This window comes from Acinonyx jubatus, chromosome A2 (assembly GCF_027475565.1).
Source record: "Acinonyx jubatus isolate Ajub_Pintada_27869175 chromosome A2, VMU_Ajub_asm_v1.0, whole genome shotgun sequence".
NCBI lineage: Eukaryota > Metazoa > Chordata > Mammalia > Carnivora > Felidae > Acinonyx > Acinonyx jubatus.
This window is the reverse complement of record NC_069383.1, coordinates 165,560,490-165,587,337: the sequence shown is the minus strand read 5'-3', so window position 1 is coordinate 165,587,337 and position 26,848 is coordinate 165,560,490. Positions and strand designations below refer to the sequence as shown.

Below are 26,848 nucleotides of genomic sequence, written 5' to 3'. Positions count from 1 at the left end.
CACCCGTCAGGGCCCAGCCCAAACACTGCTTCCTTGTGGAAGTCCTCCGACCACAAAGTCAGTCTCCCGGTTGTACATTCTCATCACCTCCCCTGGAAACCTGTCTCGTCTCGTGGCCCTGATTAAACTGCCAATAGAATTCTCTAATCAGTATCTGAGGGTGGGAGTCACATCTGGAGTAGGGCCAGACCCATCTGTGCAATTTGGGGCAGGAAGGAGGGAAAGGAGGGGCAGGGAAGCATGAGATACCCTCCCCTAGGGTCAAGGAGAAGGGGAGCAGAAGGAGAAGCCAGGGTCAGGCCCAAGGAGCCAGTGCCTAGAGATGACCTCCCACCATCCCTCCCCCATGAGGGCCACAGAGGCTGACCTGGCCGAGGGTGCCGACGGCACAGGGCTGAGTTAGGGCGAGCCTGGAGTCCACCAGCCCACCCAGGGGCGGCTCCTTCCCTGGGATGCTGTTGTAGTAATTGTGTTCCGTTTCCTCCTCGTCCCCCCAGGCCGACTCCTCGGGCCTGGTCAGCCTGGGGACAGACAGCAAGAAGGAGCACAGGCAGGGACCTCAGGTCTCAGGGGCAGAGAGAGAGGGAGCTCCTGCCAGGACGCCAAAGCTGCGTGGCTGGAGCTTTGCTCGGTGGGCCAGGCTGAGCCCCTTCCTGCTCTGGGCCAGTGCGCTTTCCTCCTCTGTAAGATGGGACCTCACACTCTTTCCAGTGCCTTCTAGCAACTACAGCTGGTCTCCACTCCCTTGCGCCCACCTCTGCCCACCCCACCCGCACCAGGCAGCACACACAGGGTGCCGGTCTGGCACACAGAGCCGGTGCCGCGGGGCCAGGATGGGAGTGCCCTCAGCACCATCTGGCCCTGCAAGGGCCCCTGTAGAAATTGATCAGGCGACTGCGGTTCCTGACAGCCAGACGGGGGAGGCTGTTATCAGTGTTTATCAGGCACGAGGGTGCAGGCAGCAGAGGAGGGCCCCGCGAGCGGACCCGATGGACACGTGAGCCCATGTGGCGCAGGCATGCTGGTGAGGGGCTGAACGCAGGAGAGGCGCACGGCAGCATGCACTCCTGCAGACGCTCCCTATTCCTTAACGTGAGCACGTTTGTACGTCTAACACGTTCACCTGTCCGTCATTTAGTCTGGCAAGTTTCCACCCAGTGAGCTACTAAGTAGCTAAAAGCAGGGCTCAGCAAGTCTGGCCCCCGCCTGCGTGCGCGCAGCCCAGGCGCTAAGAATGCTTTCTACTCTTTTAAACCACAAAACTTTTAAGCGATTAGGAGAACATCCAAAGAACAATATTTGGTGACACGTGAAAATTACATGAAATTCCGAATTTAGCGCCTATAAATACAGTTTTGCTGGCAGGCAGCCCATTGATCTTTTCACGTATGGTCCCCAGCCGCTCTTGCTACAATGGCTGAGGCAGGCGTTCTGGCCCAGGAAGCTGAACACACTGACTGGCCCTTTTGCAGAAGTGTTGGCCACACCCGTCCAGGCTGGTGATGACCACAGCCGCTGACTGGCTCCCCTAATCCTCGCCTCAGCCCAGGCGCGGGCTGTTTTCACCCGGGTTTCATAGAGGAGGGTGTGGCGACCGGGCAGTGGAGCCGCGTGCCCGCTGGGAGCAGAGAGGGAAGGAGGGACAAAGCGAAGGCCCACACCCGGGGTGGAGATGGTGAGCGCAGGGACTGCGCATCTGGCCTTGGTCAGGTGGCACGATGTCTCTGGGAAGACGTGGAGGACGTGGCCTGGTACCTTTCCGGGGGCAGGACCACCCTGGGGGGGCTGTGCAGGTACTGTTTGAAGCGCAGCTCGAAGGCTTGGCCCACGGTGCTGATGATGCTCTGGGCGAGGCCCTCACAGCACTCCAGGATGTGGCAGGCTGCAGAGGGTCACGGTCATGTAGCATCAGCGTAGCCTCGGCCCACTGGCACAGCAGCCCACAGGGCCCCCGCCCGCCCCCACTGGGACCTCACCTCTCTGGTTGATGGGATCCTTGGCTACGTAGGCCACATAATCAGTCATGTCCTGGGGGAGAGAGAGGACAAGTGGGAGGGCTGGACCTGCCAGGGCCACCCCGGCCTGGTAAGGGGGCAGGGGTGGATGGGCATGGGGCCGTAGGGCAGACAGGACCAGAAGTCTACCCCCCCCAGTCCCTGGCCTTACCGTGTCACCTCCCGACGCAAAGGAGATAGACTGCATGTGGTGGTTGGCAATGACCTGGCAGGAGAGAGACACAGTCATGGGGGGCCACAGTCCTGGGGCCGGGGAAGGGGGCAGGCTCACCAGGCCAGGGCCACAGAGAAGCGACCAGGAAAGGGCTGGAGTCAGAATGGGTACCAGGGTGACCAGGAGAGCAGCTGGATGGGGAACGCCCACCACCCTCACACATGCATACTTCTGACACCCAGACACAGACGCACGGACATGCCCGCAGACATGCACAGACACATGGACAGCCCACAGATGTGCACAGACGCACAGAAATGCCCGCAGCTGTGCACAGACACGGACACGCCCGTAGACGTGCACAGACACATGGACACGCCCTCCTACACACAGATGCTCACACATGCAGTCACACACACTCAAGCCCATCTTTGCGCCCTCACGCCTGGTGTTCTGGCCCGCATGTCCACCCAGACACACACCGCGGACGGCGCACTAATCTGGCACAGCCAATGCAGCCATGGAGGCTTGGAGGAGACACAGGAGGGAAGAGCCGGAGGCTCTGTTCTGGCACCAGCGCCCGGGCATCATCGTCTGTGTGCTCATTTGCGTGCTCATTTGCACGCTCATTTGCATTTGCTTGCTCATTTGCATGCTTGTTTTTGGTGCACACTTGCAGGCCTGTTTCCGTGTTCATTCGCGTGCTCGTTTGCATCCATTTGCCACCTCCCATTGCTGTCCTCAGTGCTCATGTTCCTTCAGGGCCCAGGGAGCAGTGGCCGCCTCACCAGGTGCTCCACAGATGCCCTGCTTGGGCTCCCTCTGCGGTGCCCCCACATCACTGCTCTTCCCAGGCTCACAGTGCTGTCTGGACAAGTCCTAGCTCCCCACCACGAACCTCACTGACCTCTCCAGCTCTGTCTCCCCACAGGGTGACCTATGCCTGGGACATCTCTCCTCACCTCCTCCCTTGGAGCCAGCATCACCGCCTCCAGGAAGCCCTTCGTGACACCCCTGCTAGGTTACAGTGCCCTGTGCACACCTACAGCACCCCTTGCCTGGCCTCACAATGCTTTTTAGAATTTGTAATTATTCCCTTATCTGTGCAATATTATTTTGCTGAATTGTTTCCACTAGAAGATTCCTGGCCAGGGCTCTCACCCTCAGCACTGCTGACAATGGGGTGGGGTCCATCTCGGCGGGGGTGTCCTGGGCACTGTGGGGGTTCAGCAGCCTCCCTGCACCCCACCCCTGCACTCGTGCCCACTGTGAGTGCCATGAGGGCAGCTCGGCTCCTGGCTCAGGCGGGGCCTCAGCACATCTCCAGGTGAACATGTTCACACACAGCCCCACACCTGCCATCTCTCCAGCTTTGCCCACGGGACCCTGGACCTGCCCTGCACGGGGGGCTGCTGGGGGCTGAGGACACGGGTGGCGGCACTCACCTGGCGCGTGGCAGGCACGGACAGGTTGAGGCCGTCGGTGGAGATGCTCACAGCGATGCTCATGCCAGCGAAGCGCAGGTTGGTCTTGCCCAGGATGGAGGCTAGCGCCTTGTTCGGGGCCTGGGGACAGGGCAGAGGGCAGTGCTGGGCCTGCAGAGTGGGGAGCCCAGGCACTGGGAAAGGTGGGACAGCAGAGGGGCTCCAGCTGGGGCAAGATCCAGGAAGGCCACGGCGCCCCCACCCCCGCTCCAACCACACCCACCAGGACCACAAGCCCTTCACCCACCTTCTTCTTCCAGGAGCCCCGGATGCCAGGCACTGCCTCATGGAGCCGGTTGATGGCTTCCCTGTGTGGGGGGTTGTAGGAGGAGGCTTAGTGAACTCAGAGGGAGGCTTGGGGAGGGGGTAGGAGCTCAGGGAGTGTGGGGGGCAGAAGCCATGGGCAGAGAAGGTACTTGGATCCTGAGCTGGGAAGGGGCTCACAGGAGGGAGGGAAGCGGGCACCTGGAGAGAGGAGGGAGGAACAGAGCCATGGACCGGGGGCTCTCAGCCCCCAACCCGTTTGTACCTGGCAGATACCCATGCACATACCGACCTCAGCTCTTGCCCTCTGGGGCTTCCTTCTCAGTGATCAACACATCCCTGGGCCATGGCCCAACTCCAAACCACAGGGGTGAGATTCAGGGGAGCCAACGACCTAGGGCCTCAGCCTGGACCCCAAGTGTCATGCGGCCACAGGCCAGCCAAGATCCCCAGCTGTGGCATGAGAGCCTGACCTCTGCTCTGGGCTCGCCAGACTAAGAGACAGACCTCTGTGAAACCGCTAGCCCCGGGGAGGACTGGGACTTCAAGGGCCCTGAAGGTCAGAGGGACAGTGCTGGGCCCCAAGTGGCCGGGGCCCTCACACCTGGCAGGCGCGAAGGCGAAAAGGCGCAGCGGGAAAGGTCTTGCTGCTCAAACAGCGAGATGTGGAGACACCACACAGCCCAACACCCCACCTCCCATCCCAGGAGACATGAAAACACACGTGCACACAAAACCTGTGCACGCGTGTTCACAGCAGCACGAGTCACAACAATCACCAAAAGGTCGAAGCCACCCAAGTGTCCATTGACAGGCTGACAGACAACGCGTCCACCGTGCAGGCAAAGGTCCACAGAGGAACGTGTCCATCGCGCACGCGCACATCACTCAGGTGTGTCCATCGCGCATGCGCACATCCACAGACAAACGTGACCACCGCGCACGCACGTGTCACTCAGGTACATCCACCGCGCACGCGCACGTCCACAGATGAACGTGTCCACCCCGCACGCGGACACCCCTCCACCGCGCACGCGCACATCACTCAGCCGGGAGCAGGCGTGAGAGGCACCCGCACCCGCCGCCCCGCGGGCAGACCCTGGACACACGACGCTCAGGGAAGGAACCAGACACGAGAGGCCACAGGGGGTGTGAGTCCGCGTCTGGGAAACGTCCAGAACAGGCACACCTCTGTGAAGAAACCAAAACACATCGCGTTGTGGACTTTAAGTGCGTGAATTGTTTGATGTGTGAATTACAACTCAGTAGAGTGTTTTTATGTCTACAGTGAATGGCCTGTTTTCACATGCAAAAAGACATCCGATCCTGGGACGCCTGGGTGGCTGGGCTCAGGTCATGATCTCACAGGGGTCCATGCGTTCGAGCCCCACGTGGGGCTCCGTGCTGACAGCTGGCAGCCCTGCCCCTCCCCCGCTCATGCTCGCGCGCGCGCGCGCTCTCTCTCTCAAAATAAATAAATAAATAAATAAATAAATAAATAAATAAATAAATAAAACATTAAAAAACAAAATGGACGTGGATCCCTAAGCCTCTTCATGACTCATTCCTGGCAGCTCAGAGCATCACGAGACGGATGTGCTTTGCACCAAAAAAAGAAGGCACAACGGAGGTGCCACCCAGAACCAGCTCCTAGCCCCTTCCAGGCCTGACCTGAGTCCTAGCCGGACACCAGCCAGCACCCGCGGGTCCAGCACGCCTGTGGAATTCGCACACGGCAAGGCGCCAGGTGTCATTTCTATTAGAATCCGGGGTCTGGGGAGCAGAGACAACTGGACTGCAGGACAGAGCTGGAACTCAGCTTATGCCCCGCCACAAGGCCATTCTCAGTCCCGCCACACTGTTCTCCAAGCTGTGAGGCAGGAGGGAATGTCACTGCACAGACTGTCTGAGCGGCTACTGCCACCTCTCCAAAGCCTCACATCAGCCCTCCCTCAGCTGCCCCGAGGCCCTGGCCCCACAGCAGCCGGTCTCAAAGGCTCACCTGGTCACCTGGGTGCGAGTGTTAAAATCCAGAGAGCGCATGGAGCGGAGGACTTCGATGCAGCCCATGTACTAAGAGAAGAGAGAAGAAGCAATTAGCAGGCAGGCCCTAAGCACGAGCCCAGCAGAGCCTGGGTCAGGTGACAAGTGAATCCAAGCCCTCCCTGCAGCAACCTCTTCACCCTCATCTCCAGCCCCGTCCTCAGCAATGTCCAGCTTTGCTGCCTCAGGGCCTTTGCACCTGCTGTGCCCCTGCTGCTCCCTTTCCCCATCTTCGTGTGCACTGGTTCCTTCCCCATCTCCAGGCTCAGTGTCACCTCCTCAGAGAGAACCCCCTTCCCTGATGCTAAGCAAGTTGTTCCACGGAAGCTGGTTGACCCCCAGGCTCAGTCTCGCTTTGGCTTAACCATCAGCTGCTTGTTCTCCCTTCCTGTTGCATTAGAGTGGGAGCCCAGGAAGACCAGGATGGTGATGCTCCTGTCACTACTATAGCCCCAGAACCCAGCACAGGGCCTGCAAGCAGACTGGGAGGAAACCATCTGGCCTGTGAAACCCAGCGCATTGACCGTCTGGCCCTTTACAGGGAAAGTTTGCTAACTCCTGCCTAGGCCACCATGTCCACGGAAAGGTAGTTCAGAACCTCCAAGAGACAATGCAGAGGGACAGAGGAGGTAGAAACAGTCAGCAGAGCGCCCAGGGAGGGGGAACGGGCACCAGACTAGGGCCACAAGCCTCTTTCCAGCTAGTGCCTGTGTGCTGGGGGGCATCTGGCACAGCATCTTGAGGGCCACGTGGCAGTAGCACCTGTCCTGTGATTCCCTGTCTGTGCAACGTCCAGACAAGTAAATCCACAGACACAGAGAGGGTTGGCAGGTGCCAGCAGTTAGGGGAGGGGAGGGGATGATGGCTAATGAGGACAGGTTTCTTCTAGGGTGACGGAATGTCCTGGAACCAGATAATGGTGATGGTTGCACCACCTTGCGAATGTACTAAATACTATTAAACTTTGTACACTTTAAAATGGTTAATGGTCGGGGTGCCTGGGTGGCTCAGTCAGTTAAGCGTCCGACTTCAGCTCAGGCCATGATCTCGCGGTTTGTGAGTTCGAGCCCCATGACGGGCTCTGTGCTGAAGGCTCAGAGTCCGGAGCCTGCTTCAGATTCTGTGTCTTCCTCTCTCTCTGCCCCTCCCCCACTTGTACTCTCCCTCTCAGAAATAAACATTAAAAATTGTTTAAATAAAATAAAATGTTAATTTTGTCAATTTTACCTCAATTTTTTAAAAATCATAGATGCCCATACATTTTGACCTTGAAACTCCATTTTTAGGACTTTAGCCCACACATACATCAGCCCAGGGACTGCCACTGTGTTCACAAGTCACTGTGTGGGGTGGCCCACGCTCTGCCCGCTCCACGGGGCTCCGAGCACAGGACTACAGGGAGACAGGTGGACAGGTGCTTGGTGCCCCCATGGATCCGCGCTTACCCACTCCCTTTGCCCTTGGGCCCCCCCTGGTGCTGGCACCAGGGGCTGGCTCCCTACACCTGGCCCTCTTCTGTGTCTCCTGCCTCAGTCTCCCCTCAGGGAGAGCTTTTGCACACGCACCCCCTTGCTGCTGGACCTGTAGAACTGAACAAATCAGCAAGAAATTAGAGACACCCTAAAACAACACATTTGGGCTTGTGCGATCCAATACATGACTGCAGGCCAACTGGAATTCCCACTAAACAATGAATATTTCTTAGTGTAAGTATGCCCCAAATAGTGCAGGGGACATACTTACGCCAAAAATTATTGGTATTCGTTGGAACTTTAAATTTAACTGGGGGCCCTGTATGCTTGCTAAATCTAAACAAATCGTTCTTGAAATGGAAGAGTATGCATTTGTAAAAAAAAGACAAGAATTGTTTACTTACAAGAAATTATCTCCAAGGTATATTATTAAACAGCAGGAACAAGGTGCAGAATAGAGGTCATGGTGAGTCACGATTCCCTCGGACAAGGGGTCAAGGGGGAAGATGTGCACACATGCGAGTATACACAGTGCGAGTAGATGAGTAATTCTAGCAGATTCTAGCATGGTGAAGTGGTTGTTTCCAGGGGAGAAACTGCATGCTGTTGGCAGACTGAAACTATGCTCACAAGCCGTCCCTCACCCCATTCCCTCCTCCCCTCCCCGTCCCTACCCACCCCCATCCCTCCCTCTATCCCTCCCCCTATCCAGGCCCTTGTATGTCAGGAAAGATGACACAGGTCACGAATGGCATGTCAGGAAAGGTGACGCAGCCAAGGCCTAAAAGGCCCTTGTGCCCTGGAGCTTGTCCCCTCACTAGTCCCTGGTCCCTGAGACCCTGCTAGGCCAGCCTGCTCTGTGAGAACAGACACGTCCCCATCCCTATCATCCCAGCTGACACTGGCCAGCTGCCATGGGAATGAAGAGATCGGCTCAAGCTGACCCACAAAACCACAAAAAAATAACGTTTGTTGTCCTGCACTAGACTGTGGGATGATTTGCTACACAGCGACTGCTACCTGAGGTAGTGACCAGAAGACAAGGGGCAAGGCAAGCAAAGACCCAGGCAAAGGGAATGGCCACTACAAGGCCCACGCGTGAGAACAAGTTTGAAGAGGCTGCAGGCTCACTCCAGTGTAGCTAGAGCAGAGCACAAAGAGCTAAGTAGGATAGCAGGATCTGGGCAAGAAGGCTGCAGAGCCCTGGGGCTATGCTGAAGGTCTGGGTTTCATGCTGGGCAAGCTGGGGAGGCATGGGAGAGTTTTAAGTAGGGAAGTGAACAGATCTGTTTCACCTTCTCTTGGGTGGATGGATGGATGGATGGATGGATGGGTGGGTGATGGATGGATGGTGGATGGATGCATGAAAGGGTGACGGATGGACAGATGGATGGATGAGTGAACAAATGGATAATGGATGGGTGGAAGGGAAGATGGCCGGCTGGCTGGCTGGCTGGCTGGATGGCTGATGGATGGATGGATGAACAGGTAGACCGATGGACAGATGGACAGATGGACAGATGGATGGGCACGGCCTATATGCCAGGCATGTGTTACACACAGGGGACCTCAAAGGGAATTTGCTGTGGTCGCTGCTCCGAGGAGTGGATCTGCACACTGAGAGGACAGCTTTGGTGGGTTTCGGTGTTCTAGGCCCAGGTTCTGATTCCCATACCACCTCATTCCCTAGACTCACCTAATTCATGCCAGCCCTCCCTAGCTGTGAGGCTGAAGTCCTCCAGTGTGCCCCCGGCCCTTCCTTAGATGAAGGGAAGGGGGAGCTCACACAAGAGGGGATACTAAGGGGCCACCCTGGGACAGATCCCTACAGGGCCAGGCGGGCGAGGCCAGCAGAGAGGTGAGCCCCCCACACTGATGGATCACAACCCACTTATCACACAAGCATGCTGCACACATTACTTCTCTTAATGACAGCACTCACGTCCCCGTGCTGGAATGACCACTGTTAGGTGGAATGGCCACTCTCAGGAAACAGAGGCCCAATGAGGCTCAGTAAAAGTCATAAGCTGGTAGGTGCAGATGCGGGGTTTGAACCCATGCCCTTAGGCTCTGGAGTCTCCCCACTGCACAACAGGAAGGAGTGGGGACTGGGCTAAACTGCATATTCCATAGCCAGAGGGCCCAGTGCTGCCAGACACCTGAGTCTTCTTTAAAGAGACAAGAAATCCAAGACTTTGGAGCCAGAGCAGGCGCCAGGCTCTGAGCTGTGAGCACAGAGCCCGACGCGGGGCTCACACTCACGGACCAGGAGATCGTGAGCTGAGCTGAAGTCGGACACTTAACTGACTGAACCCCCAGGTGCCCCTTCCCACTGCCTTCTCTTTAAAAGTAAAAATTCAGGGGTGCCTGGGGGGCTAAGCCTCTGACTTCGGCCCAGGTCATGATCTTACAGGTCATGAGTTCGAGGTCAGGGTCAGGCCCATGCTCACAGCTCAGAGCCCGGAGCCTGCTTCAGATTCTGTGTCTCCCTCTCTCTCTGCCCCTGCCCCACTCGTCCTGTGCCCCCTTCTCTCAAAAAATAAATACACATTAAAACAAACATAAAGACAAGGCCGTGGGAGAAGATCCGAGGTCAAATTCAGCCTTGGGTCTGCCAGCGAGTGTGACCTCTGTCCTAGAAGCCCAAACTCACCGAACGTCAGCCGTGGTGTGTTGGAGGCTGGCCCCCTGAAGGTGGACACACGTGCTCACCCCTGGAGCCTGTGGATGGGATGGGCCCCAAATCCAAGACAAGTGTCCCAGTAAGACACAGGCAGAGGGAGGTGTGTGAGGCTGGAGGTGGAGTGTGGAGAATTCGAGAGGCCGGCACCTCCAGAATCCGGGAGAGCCGGGACAGGTGCTTCCCTCCGGGCCTCAGAAGCAACCAGCCTGCCCGGCTGGGTCTCAGACCCCGAGCCCCGGGACCAGGAGAGAACACTCTTGTGTTTTAAGCTGCCTCGTTTGTGCTAATGTGTTGCAGCCGCCCCAGGACACTAACACGGAAGGTCAGGACACCCCTGAATGGCCCTGCGTCCCACCTGCTCCTGTGCACCTGCAAAACCAGGGCAGCCCAGAGCCCACCCCAGGACGCCACAGGGAAGGGGTGATTTACCAGTGGGGGAACTGAGGCCCAGAAGGGGACGGGGCCAAGCTCCCACCGCCCTCATCTACCTCCTCAAGTCGTGCCACACGGCTCATACTATTGTTCACTTAACATTTCATTTTAAATAAATTCCAATTATAAACATAACTGGGTTTATTTTTCAAGGAAATGGCAGGAAATGACTCAAATTTTCATCAATGTTTGAACAAATCGATACGACGCGTCCCCCGAGCACACGCACGTCCCTCGGCCGCGAGCAGGAGTGAGGCGCCCGCCCCCGCCGCCCCGCGGACGGACCCGAACACGGGACGCTCAGGGAGGGAACCCGACACGAGAGGCCACACGGGGTGTGAGTCCGCGTGTGTGAAACGTCCAGAACAGGCTCATCCACGGACGGGAGGGGGGCTCGTGGGGGCCGGGGGAGGGGAAGGGGAGTGAGGGTGAATGCTAATGGGGACAGGGCTTCCTTTCAGGGTGAGGAATGTCCTAGGGTTAGATCATGGTGAGGGTTTCACAACTGTATAAATGTACTAAAAATCTGAACTGTACAATTTAAGCGGGCACATTTTATGGTACTGAATTATATCTTTTTTTTTTTTTTTTAGCTTATATGAGGAAGAGAGGAGACCGCCTTTTGCACCATCAGACTCCGGTTTGATGCGCAACAGTGTTTTCCTAACGGCCACTGAAGTAAACATCATTACCGGAACGGGAAGCGTCCATCCAGGCAAGAACTGTCGATTTCTGCTACGACAAATCAGTGGGAGCGTGTTGGGAACCAGGCTGTCTGCACAGCCTCTCAACCCCCCTCCCCAGAAAGGTTCTAGAACAGACAAAACCAAACTATGGTGGTGGGGGTGGGAGGCTGCAGGCCCCTGGGGGGACTCGCGGGCACATCTGATTTGGTGTTGCTGCACTACAGGTGCCCAAGCAGACACGATGAGCTTGACACGCCCTCACACGCTTTATGCTTGTCACCCTTAAGTTTTAAAGGTCGGATTAAAAAAAAAAAAACAAACACACACACACACACACTCCCCGCAGACACTTACTAATTACAAAGGAAATAAATTCACCAGCGTGACGGTGTGTCCGTGTCCTGGGGCCACCGTAACAAAGCACCACAATCCGGACAGCTTAGGACAACAGGAATTTATTTTCTCTCAGTTCTGGAGGCCAAACATCCAAACCCAAAGCGTGGGCAGGGCCACACTGCAGCTGAGGGCTCCAGGGGAGCTGATGCTTTGCATCCTCCAGCTTCTGACGGGGGTGGCCGGATGTCCTCGGCTGCCAGGCACACTCCAGTCTCTGCCCCTGTCGTCACATGTGTGTCTGTGTCCAACTTCTCTCCTTTTAGGACACTGGCCGTGTAGATTTATGGCATCCTGTCATCTAAACTAGATTACGTCTGCAAAGACCCTATTTCCAAAGAAAGTCACATTCTAAGGCTCTGGCAGACACGAATTTGGGGGAACGCCATTCGTACCAGTACACCAAGCGATCCAAGTTTCCAGAACCGGTATCGGGACTGGCACCCGTCCCTGCCTCCTGCTTTGCTCAGTGGGGAAGACACAGCTCTGTGCTGCTCGCCCAGAACGCACAACCTGAGCCCAATCGTGAGCAAACACCAGTCAGACACAGACCCAGGGACGGCCTGCAAGACGACCAGTGTGAGCTCTTCAGAAAGCGGGGGCGCCCTGCTCCTAACACGGGAAGTCTCCCATTGATGCCAACCGCCCTAGGTCCCCAGGGACTTCAGAATGGCCTGCAGGCTCTCGTGTATGTGGGAAACCCTGTGTGACCACCGTGCCTCCAATCTTAACTCGTCTCAATCATAACCCAAGCCATGGGAGGCAACTTCTGTTCACTTCCTGTGGTAGAAAACACATAAGATTTGCCACCTTAACCGTTTCTTTTTCTTTAAAGATTTTATTTTTAAGTAATCTCCACACTCAATGTGGGGCTCGATCTCACAGCCCCAAGATCAAGAGTCGCATGCTCCACCAAGCCAGCCCGGCGCCCCTCACCGTAACCGTCTCTAAGCGCACAGCTCAACAGCATCGAGCGCACTCACACTGTCGCGCAGCCGCCCCCGCCACCTGTCTCCAGAACTTTCCGTCTCCCCAGACTGAGACCCTGTCCCGTGAAGCACTGACTCCCAGCCCCCTGCCGCACCCCTGGCTCCCAGCGTCTACTCTCTGTCTCTCCTCTAGGGACCCCCTGGGGAGGTCTCCTGGGGAGGCCGTAACAGGGCACCACAGACTGGGCGGCCTGAAACAACAGAAGCACGTGCCCTCAGAGTCTGGAGACCAGAGGCCTGACATCCAAGTGGTGCAGAGTGCTTCCCTCCGGGGGCTCCGGGGAGGGTCCTTGCTGCTGTCCAGCTCCTGGTGTAGCCAGGTCACTCCAATCTCTGCCTCCCTTGTGTGGCCTCCTTCTCCGGCCCTCACGCGGCTCACAAGGACACCGGTCACCGATTCAGGGCCCACCCTCCTCCAGCATGGCCTCATCCTCGGGTCATACATCTGCAAAGACCCTACTTCCAAACAAGACCGTGTTCTGAGGTTCCAGGTTGACCTGAACACGGGGACACCATTCACCCCAACACAAGAGAAGAGCCTGAATCCATGATGAGGTCACCAAGCTGCTGAGGTAAGCGCAGCGCCGTCCACCCGGGGTCTCTTCTCACATACGACAATCGACATCTTTTACCTCCAAGCCCTGAGTCAGGGTGTGGTGACACAGCTGAAGGCATCGCAGCTGCCAGGACCCTCACCAGGACAGCGCTCCTGGTAGGTTCCTGGACGTCGCCATGCCTCGGCTTCCTGATGTATAAAATGGGTGGGAACCCTCAGAGTTGTGAGGGTAATCCCCCCCGATCTACACACAGCACTGAACACGGTGCACCTGGAACTCAGATGCCACGTTCCCATCTCTGCTCTCCGGGGCTGGGCCTTCTCATCTCAAACAGGAATCCTTCTAGGCTTTTGTGACGGTTCTGTGACGTCAGGGACGTGAGCCGACTGAAATACTAGCTTCTTCTTGCCGCTACAATAAAAGACTACAAATTTAACATAAACTTATCCCCTTATAGTTCTGGAGTCAGGAGTCGGACCCGGGCCTCCTGGCCAACACCCGGGCGTGGGCAGGGCCGGTTCCCCGGGGGCCCCAGGGAGCCCCGTGTCCCCCTTTTCCGGCTGCCAGAGGCGCCACATCCTGGGCCCGCCGCCCCTCCTCATCCTCACGGCCAGCAGCGCGGGGTCCGCCCGGCTCTCTGCCTCCCTCTCGTGAGGACGCCGGGCCCCCAGGGCACCCAGGGTCACCCTGCCTCAGGGGCCCGGACAAGGTCCCCTCTGCTGTGTGAGGGGACACATCTGTAGGTCCCAGGACGGGATGTCTCTGGGGTTGTCAATCTGTCAACTGCCCTAGTATCTGACAGACGGGCGAGTTCAGGCTCTGTGGGAGGGACCTTAGTTCCAGGTCTGGTACTGGATTTTCACTCCGCATCTGTGGACACGCTCTGCCGCGCTGTGCCTCAGTTTCCCAACTTACAAAATGGGAACCATACATCCTCTTCTGCAGTCCCAGGGTCCTAGTGTGAAAGAGTCCTGCTCAGACCAGCCAATCCCGGTGTGACCTGAGGGATGCCTGCCCCCTGCCTTAACCTCATGCCGTTCTGTAAACCAAAAGGCGCTACTTGGCTCTGTGACGTAGGCGCGGAGAGAGGCTCCCAGGCAAACACAGCGGGGGGCCGAGGCTGTTTCGGACCCCACGGGGCCCTCCGACGGGCCAGGGTCAGGGCCCTTCATCTGTCAGTCGGAGACCCCTCTGGGCTGCATCTCCAACACAGACCCTGTCCCCACCTCTCTCTACCCTCACGTTGCCCGGGTCCAGGTCTTCTCCCCTCACCCCCTCCTGGGTCTCTCTGCTGCCCTTCCAGCCCCCACTCCCACCCCGTTTCCATAGCGCCACCAGAAAGACCCTTTCAAACCCCCAACTCCACCCTGCGACCCCTGCTTAAAACCATCTACAGCCAAACTTGCCAGCAAATCTCTTATCTCTCCTCCTCTAAGCTCCATGTAGGTCTCCTGCTGTTACCCAAACACGCCAAACTCATTCCCTGCCACTGGGCCTTTGCACTTGCTTTGCCCCTGCCTGGAACTCTCTTTCCCAAGTCATTTCGTGTCTGGGGCCTCACAGCTTCAGGTCTCAGTTTAAATGTCATCTGCCGAGAGATGCCTTCTCCTTAATGCCCCTGCTGAGGTGACCACCCAGTCTCTCACTCTGGTACTTTCGTTCCTGCATCGTAATTTAGCACCTGCCTGCACCTTCCATTTATGTGTTCTCTTGGTTAGTTACTGTCAGTGTCTCCCTCTAGAACCTAAGCCCTGTAAGGGCAGGCACCAGATCTTCCCCATTTCCGACCAGATTGTCAGTGCCTGGCAGGGTGGGCATGCATTAAATACCTGCAGCATTGACAAAAATGTCATGATCATTGGAAGAACCCAACACCCCACACCCCACAACGCAAGCATCTGAACTCTGAACATCCTACACGCCTGCCCTCACAGCCAGTGGGCAGACACAGCTCCCCTGTCAAGTCCGCAGCACTACCCACGAGACACTCTTGCTACAAAGCCACTTCTGAATCCAGTCAAGCCTGTGGACCCACTGCCAGGACTCAGGGAGGGAAAGGGCAAAGAACCCAGTTAAAAGACGCCGTGAGAAAAGAGATCCAGAATGTGGGGCGGTCCACAGCCTCAACAACTGCACGTTGGGCCTGAGGCTCTACACATCTAACAGGCCCCCTGGGATGTGATGTCACACACCTGGACCCCACGTGGAGGGAGTGTCTGGGACATCCAGAACGTCCACCCTATCAGGGGCACAGTCCTCTGCTGGGGCCGGCCCTATCAAAGTACCACAAACTGGGCCGCTTACAACAACAGAAACATACATGCTCCCAGTTCTGGAGGCCCAGAAGTCTGAAAACAAGGTGGAGGCAGGGCCGCACTCCGTCTGCAGGCTCCAGGGGAGGGTCCTTCCTGCCTCCTCCAGCTCCCGGTGGTGGCGAGCGGCAACCCTTGGTGCCCCCAGGACTGTGGCTGCATCACCCCAGCCTCTGCCTCCGTCCTCCGTGGCTTCTCCCTGTGCGTCTGTGTCCTTATGCCCTCTTCTCATAAACACACCAACCATTACATTAGGGCCACCCTCCAGGATGACCTCATCTTAACGTGATTGCTTCTACAAAGACCCTATTCCTAAATAAGGCTGCATTCGCGGGTCCCCACGGACATGAATTTAGCGGGAGACACTACTCAGCCCAGTCCTGGGAGAGGTGCTGGACACGGTTGTATAACCAAATGCAATCACATTAACTTCCAGGCTCCTGGTCCCCAAAGGCCAACTGACGGGGTGTGAATGACTACCAGTTTGATGACACTTCGGGATCTCTGGTGATTTCCCAGACGTAACAATGAGCTGTACGTGTGCAGGAGGACGGCTATCTAGGGAGACGCGTGCGGGACATCTCACAGCAAGCGTCACACTCGGCCGCTTACTTCCTTCTGCTTCAAGGAAAACTACACGCCAGGATAGGTATTTTGAGTGGACAGGCGAAAATGTTGACCGTCGTAGGTGCAGGTACACAGGGGCTGTTCCGTGCGTTTGCAAGGTTCCCAGTAAAGCACCAGGATAAAAGAGGGCCCCTCTCTTTACACCGCAGCGCGAGTCCCCTAGTCCCACTGCGGTCTGGCTGGGCGCGGCCGGGTCCGGATACCCCTTCCCCGGGCCCCCCACCTGGGCCAAGGTCTCTGCAGGTTCCGATTCCGCCGTCCGAGAAAGAGCTTTGAACGGGCTCCGGCGGTAGGACGCGACCACCCGCGACCGCGCTCCGCAGACCCCCCCCCCCCCCCTCCCGGCGCCAAAGGGAGCGCGTTCACCCTACGCAAGCGGGCGCCAACGGAGCGGGAGCGCGTTCACCCTGCGCATGCGTGTCTCCCACCCACCTGCCTCCCTCGCCCCGCCCCTCCCCACGTGACGCCGTGGGAACACCGAGCCCGGAGCCTCCCGATTGGGGGCGGCCGGCGCAGAGCCGGCTGGAGGTGGGGGTCCGGGGTGGCAGGGAGAGGAGGGACGAGGGGGCAGAGGGGTCCGAGGGTCCAAGAGTGGGAAGTGGGGGAGGGGCGCCCCCAGCTGGGGTCCGGGGGAGGTGTGGTCCGCGGGATCCCGGCCGGCGCACTCACCCGCACGATGTAGGAGACCCCGGGCCCCAGGACCCTGGCGTCTGGGTGCAGCCAGCCGTGCGCCGGCTTGTGGATGAAGCTGCCTTTGCGGATCCACTCGTCGGCGCTGGCGTCTGCGGGCCCGGCCGCCCCCCGCGCGCCCCGCGGGCCCCTGCCGCCGGCGGCCCGGCAGCGGCTGAGCGCCGGCAGCGGACAGGGCGCGGCGCAACGCGGCTCGCAGGCGCCCAGGACCGCGGCCGCCAGCGCAGGGACGCTGGCCGGGCCGGCCGGCTCGGGCTGGGAGTCGGCGGCCCCCGCTCCCCCGGCCGCCCGAGCTGCCGCGGGGCCCCGGCCCAGGAAGCCCGCGGGGGCAGCGAACTTCCACTGCGGCATGCGCGGCAGCAGCGCGCAGAAGGTGGTGGGCGCCTCGGGCTCCGGGGGCGCGGGGGGCGCGGGGGGCGTGCGCCCGCCCGGACCCTGCGTCATGGCCGCGGTCGCCCGACCGAGCCCGACCGGGCGCTGCGCCTGGCGCGGAGGAGGCCCTCCCCTCCGTCCCGCTCCCTCCCGCTCCCTCCCGCTCCCTCCCCGCCCCCGGCCCGGTGATGTCATCCGCCCGGCCCAGCGCGCAGCCGCGGGGGGCTGCGCCCCTGGGACCCGGGCCCTGGGCGTCCCGGCGCCTGCGGGGAGGCTGGGGAAACTGAGGCCCACAGAGGGCACGGACCCTGCCTGGGATCCGCCAGCCAGCGAGGGAGCGATGTTTCCAACCCAAGACCCGGACAGCGACCCCAGCGTGGCCCCTCCACCCGTTGTCCAAATTCCTAGAAGGACCGAGGTGGGAGAGACTTGGAAATCACTTGTCTTCTCCCGGTTTTGACCGATGGGAAAACTGAGGCCTGCGGAGGGGTGGGGACGCGGTCAGAGGAGAAAGCCCCAAACCCTAACCCCAACCGCTGTTCCAGCTGCAAAGTACTTGAAAATCACGCCCTGCCCTGTGTCCTGATGGGGAAGCTGAGACCCAGAGAGGGGCACGCAGCGGCCGCTCGTACTCGGAAGTGTGAATTGGGCTGGCTGGGTCTGGGAGGGGGGACTCAGGACGAAGCCGAGGCCCCCCTTCTGCCGCTTCCCCGTGGGCTTCACTTTCCAAGGCTGTAAGCCGGGGACGCGGGGCTGGAGGGTCACGGGCTCCTCCTCCATTTCTGGGGAGCTCTGTCCCGCAGCGACCCAGCTGAACTCGTGGGCCTCAGCCTCGCAGGCGGGCCCGCCCTTCGGTCCCCAACCTCTCTGTCCCCCACCCAGACCTGAAAGGGTGATTCTTTCTGTACTGGGGATCAGGGATGCCACGGTCACCCCAGGCCTCCTGGCCTCTCTTGACAGACCTTCCTTCCCCTCCCCCGGCTGGGGTGGGGCTGACTGCCGGGAAACAATGGGAGGGGGCCGGGGCGCGCGCGCAGGTGGAGGAGGGGTGAGGCTGTCTGGAGCCCGATCGATAAATCAGAGAAATGAGATCACAGACTGGCGGTCGCCGCGGAGCTCTTGGAGGAGGAGGCGAAGCGGAGGAGGGACGCGCAGCCGATTGGCCGGCATTGGGGTGGGGGTCGGGGATGCTGCCCCAAGCCTGTGTGTCTCACACTGGGACGCTCTTGTGCAGGGTCGGGATGAGCCCCCATAGAGCGGGTGTGGCCTCTGGGTCTGCTGGTGGACCCGGGGGGGGGGGGGGGGGGGGACGTTTGTCTGGGTCTGGAGCCCCCGTCTGGACGTGTTTGTGTCTATTATTGTCTGCATACATATGGGACTGTGTGGGAGTGTATATTGAGTGCAAGTTTGAACATGCGTGTGAGGAAGGCACCTGGGTTCCCCTGAGGGGTGTGTGTGTGTGTGTGTGTGTGTGTGTGTGTGTGTGTGTGTGTTAGGGGTCCTGGTGTGTGTCCACCTAGTCAGTTAAAGGGGTGTGTGTTCAAGATTGGCATCCCTGGACTGGGAGAAAGGGACAGAGCAGAGGTCATGCATGATGCATGTCAGGACCCTTCTGTGTCAAGCCTGAGGTGCAGCCCCAGGACCCCCTCCTTGGGGAGACATGGTGGCAGTCTGTCCCTCCCAGGCTCCTGGGTTACGGTCTTCCTGGGTCAAGGATTTATAAGGCCTGGGCTTTCACACAGGAGGCTCAGTCACATGACACCACCCCTGTGTGTCCTTCCTGTCACTAGCAAAGAATGGCAGGAACAGAGCCCAATGGCCAGGATTCGGATCCTGGCATTAGGGGGACACGAGGGCTCATAGTGTGTCCTCAGGCAAGTGTCCCATCTCTCCAAAGCCCCATTTTCTCTCAGTGAACATCAACTGCCGCCCGATTGCTGTGAAGCTTAGACGATCTTCATATCGTCTGAAATATCTGAAACACGGTAGGCACCTACTGATATTAGAATATATTAAAGTCCTATGCATCTTTCAAAACCCAGCTTCAATGTCCTCTTTTCCAAGAAGCCTCCCTGACTTCCCCCATTCAAAGCCCGGGTCTGCCTCTGGCCTTACCCAGCCCTGGATCCCTCCTGTGGTTCCATCCAGGCCCCAGGGGCTTTAGAATTGGGGGTCTGGATCTCAAGGGCACAGTTAAGTCTCTTTGCTTTGGCATGGACAGTGGGTTAAATGAGCTCACATGTGTGATTCTGACAGCTCTGCTGCCACAGAGATTTATTGGCAAGCAGCTAGAGAGAGAGGGATCAGGCTGCTTCCAGCCTGATTTGGGGGCTGGGACCAGGGGCAGGCAGCTGGCTGTGCATCCACGAGAAGCAGAGAAGAGCCCAAGTTTAGCAGAAACGTGAACTGTGCCAGGGACCCAGGCCCTAGCAGGGTGGACACTGAGCTCCAGGACACAGAAAGCTCCGCCGGCCGCTGGGCAGGGCTGCAGCTGTCCCTTTCTCTGCATGGCCTGACTTAACCTGCTGTGACCGGGAGGAAGAAACTGGGGCACTGGAAGGAAGCTCGCCCTGCACGGAGCCACGGGGTCACAGCCCCCAGGGACCAAAGGAAGCAGGGGACCTAGAAGGACCTCAGAGTTCAAAAAAAGGAAGGCAAGATGTGTCTTCTCCACAGCCAGGCCTGCCCACACCCCGTGTGACAACACAGGTAAACTGGGTTGGTCCCGGGGCAGCTGGGAATGCTAATCCCAAAGGTGTCAGGGCATGGTGTCCACAACCATGGTGGGAGCGCGTTTGGAGTGGCGGATGCCCATGGTGAACGCTGGCGCCCGGGCTTTGGTCATGGTGACCTGCTCAGGGCTGTGGGTGCCAGGGCCAGGAGTCTCCTCTGGGGGCCGGGGGGCACGGGGCCGGCCCAGCATGGTGAAGGCGGGCTGGCGCTGACGGTAGGTGTTGGGGTCGGGGCTCTCGTACTGGCCCGGGCCTGGGATCTCAGCAGGGTCCTGAGGGGGACGGGCGGGGGGCGTGCGGCCCACCACTGTGTAGCTGGGGCTGCTGGGCTTAATGAATATCTGGGAACCCCAGAGGGAGGGCAGGGTATAGGTGTTAGGAGCAGGGGTGGAGGTGTCCTGGAGCTGTGGGCGCAGGCGGGAGCCAAGGGTGAAAGCTGGGGGTGTCCGCTGGTGCACAGGGGCCACCTTCTCTGGGCTGTAGGCCCCTGGGCCTGGTGTCACCTCCAGACCTGTGAGAATGGCGCAGGAGGGTTGATAGGAGTCCTCACCTGCTCAAAGACCTTGCATGGCCTCCCACTGCCCCTACACATCCTGGAGCTCACAGCACTTGTCAGGCAGCCCCAAGGTGTCTCTGCTGCTTCCCAGACCCCCCCCCCCACACACACACACACTACCTGTTGTCTTTCAAGCCTCCAGGCCTTTGCCCATGCTCAACCTTCTGCCCCGCATACCTTCCGTTTTCCCATTCCCACCCCCCAGGGGCTGCTCCTCACCCTTCCAGACAGCCCCACAGCCCCCTCCTTCCTGCAGCCTTCCCCACTCCCTCCTCCTAGGCAGGCCCTCACAGCCCTTCCAAGGGCCCTCCAAAATCTTCCCCTCCAGACATGGGCACAGTGAGGTGGGATGGTCTCCATGTAGGCCTAACTCCATCACCAGACTGGGGTCTCATAAAAAGCAAGGGCATGTCAAATCTACTTCAACTCCTCAGCTTAATACATGTTTGGATGAGTGAGTAGAAGGATGGGAGGTGAGTGATTGAATGGGGAGTGAATGAGTAGATGAATGGATCCATGGATATATAGATAGAGGGATTAAGAGCTGACTTGTGGGTGGGTAGATGGATGGATGATTGGGTGGATGATAAATGGGTTGATGGATTGTGAATGGAAAGATCATGGTGGATGGATCAGTAGATGGATGGATGAAAGGATGGACAGATGGGTGGATGGATGGTTGGATGGAAGGAAGGGTGAGTGGCTGGTGGGTGGATGGATGGATGGATGGATGGACTCATGGTTGGATGGATGGATGGACAGACAGACGGAAGGATGGATGGATGGATGAATGGATGGAAGGAAAGGTGGCTGTCTGGTGGGTGGGTGGGTGGATGGATGGATGGACGGACGGATGGAAGGATGGTTGGATGGATGGGTGGATGGATGGGTGGATGGACGGATGGATGGAAGGAAGGGTGGGTGGCTGGTGGGTGGATGGATGGAAGGATGGAAGGAAAGGTGGGTGGGTGGATGGACAGATGGAAGGATGGTTGGATGGATGGATGGACAGACGGGCAGACGGACAGATGGATGGAAGGAAGGGTGGCTGTCTGGTGGGTGAATGGATGGATGGAAGGATGGTTGGATGGATGGAAGGAAGGGTGGGTGGATGGATGTATGGATGGAAGGGTAGGTGGGTGGGTGGATGGATGGATGGAAGGATGGTTGGATGGATGGATGGATAGACGGATGGACGGATGGATGGAAGGAAGGGTGGGTGGCTGGTGGGTGAATGGATGGATGGACAGACGGAAGGATAATTGGATGGATCAATGCATGGATGGATGGAAAGGTGGCTGGGTGGGTGGATGGATGGATGAATGGATGGGTGGGTGGGTGGATGGATGGATGGATGAATGGATGGACGGATGAATGGATGGACGGATGGACGGATGGATGGAAGGAAGGGTGGGTGGCTGGTGGGTGAATGGATGGATAGACAGACGGAAGGATAATTGGATGGATGGATGGATGGATGGATGGATGGATGGATGGATGGATGGATAGACAGGTGGCTGGGTGGGTGGATGGATGGATGGATGGGTGGGTGGGTGGGTGGGTGGACGGACAGTTGGATGGATGGATGGATCAGTGGATCAACAGATGGACTGGATGATGAGCAGTGGGTTCATGGATAGGTTGGTGAGTAGATAGATGAGTGAATGGATGGATAGATGAACTGATTGATCAGTGAGTAGATGAGCAAATGGGTGATAGGTCAAAAGAGGAAAGGGTGGATGGGAGACTGGAATCAGGTTATTAAATTCGGCACTTAAGGTGGAAGTGAGTTTTTTGGAGTCTGTGGAGGGAATTGCCACATTTGCCACAGTCCCCACTGTGTCCTGTCATCCCCTGATGTCACGGATGAGCCCCAGATGCCCTCTTGGCACCATATGTACACAGGGTCACTGTCACCCTGGCCCACTTCCTCATTCAGGTTCTCTCAGGGCCCCCAGCCCCTCCTCGGAGTCCCTTGATTTGTCATTCCAAAGACACTGAAGTTCTAAGAACCTGATGATGGGAGGAGAAGGAGAGGACAGAGGTGGGAGCCTGAACGGGTGGGGTCCTTGTGGGGAAGCATTGATCAGATACTCACCCCGAGACTTGCCCCGGCCCTGCATGGAGTAAGCAGGGGTGCAGCTTCGGCCAAACCGGGTGACTTTTGGGTCCAAGAAGTAGACTGGCCCAGGGCTGACGTCCTGTGGAGACGCTGGGGAGAGGAGCCCCCGGTCCTAATGGCACCTCTGATGGCCCCACCGACCCCGCTCAGTGCCCCTGGTCGGCCCCACCCCCAGCCCCATCTTGGAGAGCAGGGACCTTAGACCACTGACCTGGGGGCCCTGGGTACCTGCTTTGACTTTGTCTGACGAGCACATCAGTGCCCTTGTGATCACAGCTGTGCCCCCCTCGACCTCTCTTCTGCCGCAGACTAGGAAACCAGCTGGTGGGTGGGTCAGGAGTGTGCCACAGTAAGAGTGACTAGGCTCTGAGGACGGCCCTTTGCATGCTTGGGCTTGTCATGGGGCATGTCTAAGGGGACCTTGAGTCAGACCTCGGGGGTCTCAGCAGGGCCTCCGTGAGCTTTGTCTGTGGGCAGGCCATCTCCCTGTCTCTGCCTCTGTTTCCCCACTGGCGGGGTGAGTGAGGAGATTGAAAGCTGAGAGGGTCCATGGAGGGCAGCCTGGCACAGGGCACTTCCCTGCTGGGGTCAGTCACTGGGGCCAGTGCTGTCACTGCCGCTTGCAAGCCATTCGGGCATAAATGCACGCGCATCGGTGTGTGGCGTGTGGGACACACACTCTGGCTAGCGGCTCTGGGTGCATGCGGCACACACACGCAGGGAGCACCTTTGCTGACAAAGGAAGGGCGTCCCTCCCCTCATCAAGGCCTCTGCCTGGGCTGTCCTTCCTGGGCCTCTTGTCTCCTGGGGCTCCATGGAACTCCTCCTCCTCCAAGAAGTCTTCCCTGGACATTAGCAAAGTCTACACTGGCCACCACTCACCCTCAACTCCCCACTCTGTCCCTCTGCCCCAGAGTGTGCCCTGTGACAAGGACAGAACCTGGGAACCCAGGTCGCCCTGGGCCACAGGCGAAGTTCTTAACCCTTCCTGGTGATAGATGTGATGCTCATTCCCTCCTTTGCCTTCCTGGGGACCCCCTGGAGTTGCCTGAGTTGGGTTTCAGTTTGGTTTGGGGTTTTTGCTGATTCTGAAGATGTCAGCCGCCCCCTCCCCACGTGCCTTCGTCCAGGTGAATCAAAGTCCTCATTCAGGGCCCTCCCCACCCAGGTGCACTTGGGACCTCAGAGCAGCTCTAGAAAATGGGCTGATGGAATTTGTGGGCATTCATATGAAGGGCACAGTCTTGCTAGAACGTGACGGTGACACTGCTAATAGGCGTGGACGGCGTGCTGGGGCCAGGGCCACCCACATTAACAGCATCGATGCCCGTGACGTTCACTCACACCCTGACGCCGTCATTCCAGCCGGGAGAAGGGTGCACCACGCGGAGGCGAGGACCCCGCTGACGGGGCCAGCCCCACCGCCCGCTGCCTGCCCAACAGCAGGAATTGCCACCCTGTCCTCTCCACAGCTGCCTGTGAGGGGCCTCGTCTTGCCGACAGAGAAACCCCTCCGCACCCACTTCTACTGAGCACAGTGCAGATCCGCAGACTGTGGGAGCTACTTGTAACGGATGTTTGTTTAACCCCGAGGACAGCTCTGTGAGGAGCGTGGCACCACTCCTCACAGAGAAGGAGACGAGGGCACAGAGCGGTTAGGACGCTGGTCCAAAGTCCAGGGGTCAGCAGCGGCCCAAAGACACACTCGGGCCCTAAGCACCACGCCCTGCTGTCTTCTGCCTACGAGGACGCAGCCTCTCCAGGCTCCCCCAGCAAGCTGCCTGCCTCCCTCGGGGGGCCTGAGGGGACACAGGGGGCTTGGGAGGCCCCCGCCCCCACCCGCACCCCCTGCTGGCCTTACCTGGGCTGGGCCTCCGGAAGAGTGAGTAGGCGGGACTGACCACCCTGGTGCAGTCGTGGTTGACGTAGCCCACGGTGGACGGCAGGACGTACAGGCCCGGTCCGGAGCCTGCGACCAAAGCCCTCGGGTGAGGGCCTGGGGCCGGACACCCTGAGACTTGGGGGAGAACCCGGGGCCCGGCCCCTGAGCCCCCGCCTGGGCTCCCAGCCACCCTCCGTGGCACGTGGAGGTGGGGGAGCTGCCCCCACTGGAGGGGGAAAAGTGAGGGAGGGGCATTGTGAGTCACATCTGAGTCAAAGGTAGGAGGGGCTGCAGGCCCAGACAGAGATACGCTGTCACGTGGGGAAACTGAGGCCCAGACACGGGGATACACTCTCACATCGGGGAAACTGAGGCCCAGACACGGAGATACACTGTCACGTGGGGAAACTGAGGCCCAGACACGGGGATACGCTGTCACATGGGGAAACTGAGGCCCAGACACGGAGATACACTGTCACGTGGGGAAACTGAGGCCCAGACACGGGGATACACTGTCACGTGGGGAAACTGAGGCCCAGACACCGGGATACACTGTCATGTGGGGAAACTGAGGCCCAGACACGGAGATACACTGTCACGTGGGGAAACTGAGGCCCAGACACGGGGATACACTCTCACATCGGGGAAACTGAGGCCCAGACACGGAGATACACTGCCACGTGGGGAAACTGAGGCCCAGACACGGGGATACGCTGTCACGTGGGGAGACTGAGGCCCAGACACGGGGATATACTGTCACGTGGGGAAACTGAGGCCCAGACAGAGATACACTGTCACGTGGGGAGACTGAGGCCCAGACACGGGGATATACTGTCACGTGGGGGAAACTGAGGCCCAGACAGAGGTACACTGTCATGTTGGGGAAACTGAGGCCCCGACAGAGACACCCCACCACAACTGCAGTGCTTGGTGTCCTCAGCAAGAATGTCAGGGCCACAGAGCTTAACTCCTGCTGTCTTGCTACACACAGATAAATGAGGCAGGGGCCTCGACCCTCACTGAGAATGCACAGCGTCAGAACCAGGATGCCCGTGGCCCCTGCGGAGTGTCCAGGCCTCAAGCCTCCACACCCGCCCGTTCTCTCCTTGCTGCTCTACATTGTTGAAGGCACTTATCACTAATATGCCATAAATTCTGCTTATTGGTTTTGCCTTGTGTGTGTCTCCCCCACAGACCTTTGCTGCTCTGTCACTGCTGTAGCATCAGCACCTGCAAGGGTGCCTGGCCCAGAAAATGCTCAGTCCTTGCTGGGTGGAAGACTGCACAAGAGCCGACAGAAATGCTATGTTCACACCCATTCTGCTGGGAGGGAAACTGAGGTTTGGGGAGGAGCAGGGAGTCATCAGAGCCTCCCCCCTCCAGGTGGCTCCCAGAATATTCTAGAAGCCCCAGCACAGCTGGGGAGAATAGAGGACGAGATCCCACCACCATGGCCTCCCTCCCCCACAGTTGGTGCGTACCGTTCTCCGAGGTGGCCGTCCCACAGGACTTCCTCAAGCCGGTCTGAACACTCTGGCACTCAGCGGTCAGCCGTGGAGCAGGGTTGCAGCTAAGGGTCCCCATGGTGAGCAGGGGAGGTGGCTGCACGAGGCACAGGGGCCGGGCAGGTCCTGCGCCTGGTGTTTTCTCCTCAGCCGCAGCGGCTCCGGGCCGCAGGTCAGGTACTGTCCTCAGTCCTTGCAGACTGTGCTGGTGTCGGCAGAGCCCCAGCCTCACCACACCCCCCTGGGGACGGCACAGACAGTCCCTTGTCCCGCAGCACAGAGTCTTGGGGCCCCGGCCCTAGCAGGCTGGTCGGCGGACGTTGGCCTGGAAGTGAGGCCAGGATCAAGTGTCGGCCCGGTGGCTGGATGGTCCAGGGAAGAATCCGGTGTCAGCAGAGCAGGTCCCCGGGGAGCCGCCAAGCTGGGCAGCCGGGGCCAGAGAAGGCTCCAGGGAGCCAGAGCCACAAACACAACACCTACAGCCATGTAGCAGAAGGGACTGGTGAGGTCATGGGCGGTGTGGCCCCATTTCTACAGCTGGGGAAACTGAGACGCAGCCCAAGGTCGTACAGTGAGTTTACCACTCTGGGGGTTGCAACTTTAGGCCGAGAAGCCTGCCTGCATTCTTCCTTCCTTCTTGCCTTCATCCAATAAGCACCTATTGAGCACCTACTGCATACAGGTTCTGTTTGGGTTGGAGGCGATACAACAGGAATACACAGACAAGAAGGTAGTGTTCTCAGGAGAGGACAAAGGAAACAGACAATAACCTAATACATAAGCACATAGTATATAAGAAGGCGTCAAATGTGCTAGAAAACAGGGCCGCCTAGGCGCTCAGTTGGTTGAGTGTTAGACTTCGACTCAGGTCATGATCT

General features: G+C 58.7%; 2 protein-coding genes across 6 annotated transcripts in view; both read right to left on the bottom strand.

Moving 5' to 3' along the window:
* SHC2 (SHC adaptor protein 2) overlaps positions 1–17,318 on the bottom strand; it is a 30,667-nt gene extending 13,349 nt beyond the window's left edge. For 2 of the 4 annotated variants that reach the window (XR_008297387.1, XM_053220273.1), the window contains exons 1-8: positions 16,781–17,312; positions 5,920–5,990; positions 3,901–3,961; positions 3,615–3,764; positions 2,167–2,220; positions 1,977–2,028; positions 1,756–1,882; positions 368–521 (exon numbers count right to left, since the gene is read on the bottom strand). Coding sequence is in view for 3 of the 4 variants with exons in the window: in XM_053220273.1 (XP_053076248.1) it covers positions 368–521; positions 1,756–1,882; positions 1,977–2,028; positions 2,167–2,220; positions 3,615–3,764; positions 3,901–3,961; positions 5,920–5,990; positions 16,781–17,245 (1,134 nt within the window). In the remaining variant the exon portion in view is untranslated. Of the gene's footprint in view, positions 1–367; positions 522–1,755; positions 1,883–1,976; positions 2,029–2,166; positions 2,221–3,614; positions 3,765–3,900; positions 3,962–5,919; positions 5,991–16,780 lie in introns of all 4 variants that reach the window. The other 2 variants (XM_053220275.1, XM_053220274.1) reach the window with 2 other exon arrangements.
* Positions 17,319–19,417: 2,099 nt separating this feature from the next.
* On the bottom strand, positions 19,418–26,693 carry ODF3L2 (outer dense fiber of sperm tails 3 like 2). 2 transcript variants are annotated; one of them, XM_015075731.3, is made up of 4 exons: positions 25,947–26,693; positions 24,445–24,552; positions 22,560–22,673; positions 19,418–20,416 (listed from the first exon to the last, which is right to left on the bottom strand). In XM_015075731.3, exons 1-4 carry the CDS (start codon positions 26,047–26,049, stop codon positions 19,932–19,934), a joined length of 810 nt encoding a protein of 269 aa, XP_014931217.1. In that variant the 5' UTR covers positions 26,050–26,693; the 3' UTR covers positions 19,418–19,931. The 2 variants fall into 2 exon arrangements, with proteins under 2 accessions (XP_014931217.1, XP_026905129.2); XM_027049328.2 differs by lacking the exon at positions 25,947–26,693 and having other exon boundaries at positions 22,560–22,662; positions 24,445–24,702.
* Between the last annotated feature and the right edge of the window lie 155 nt (positions 26,694–26,848).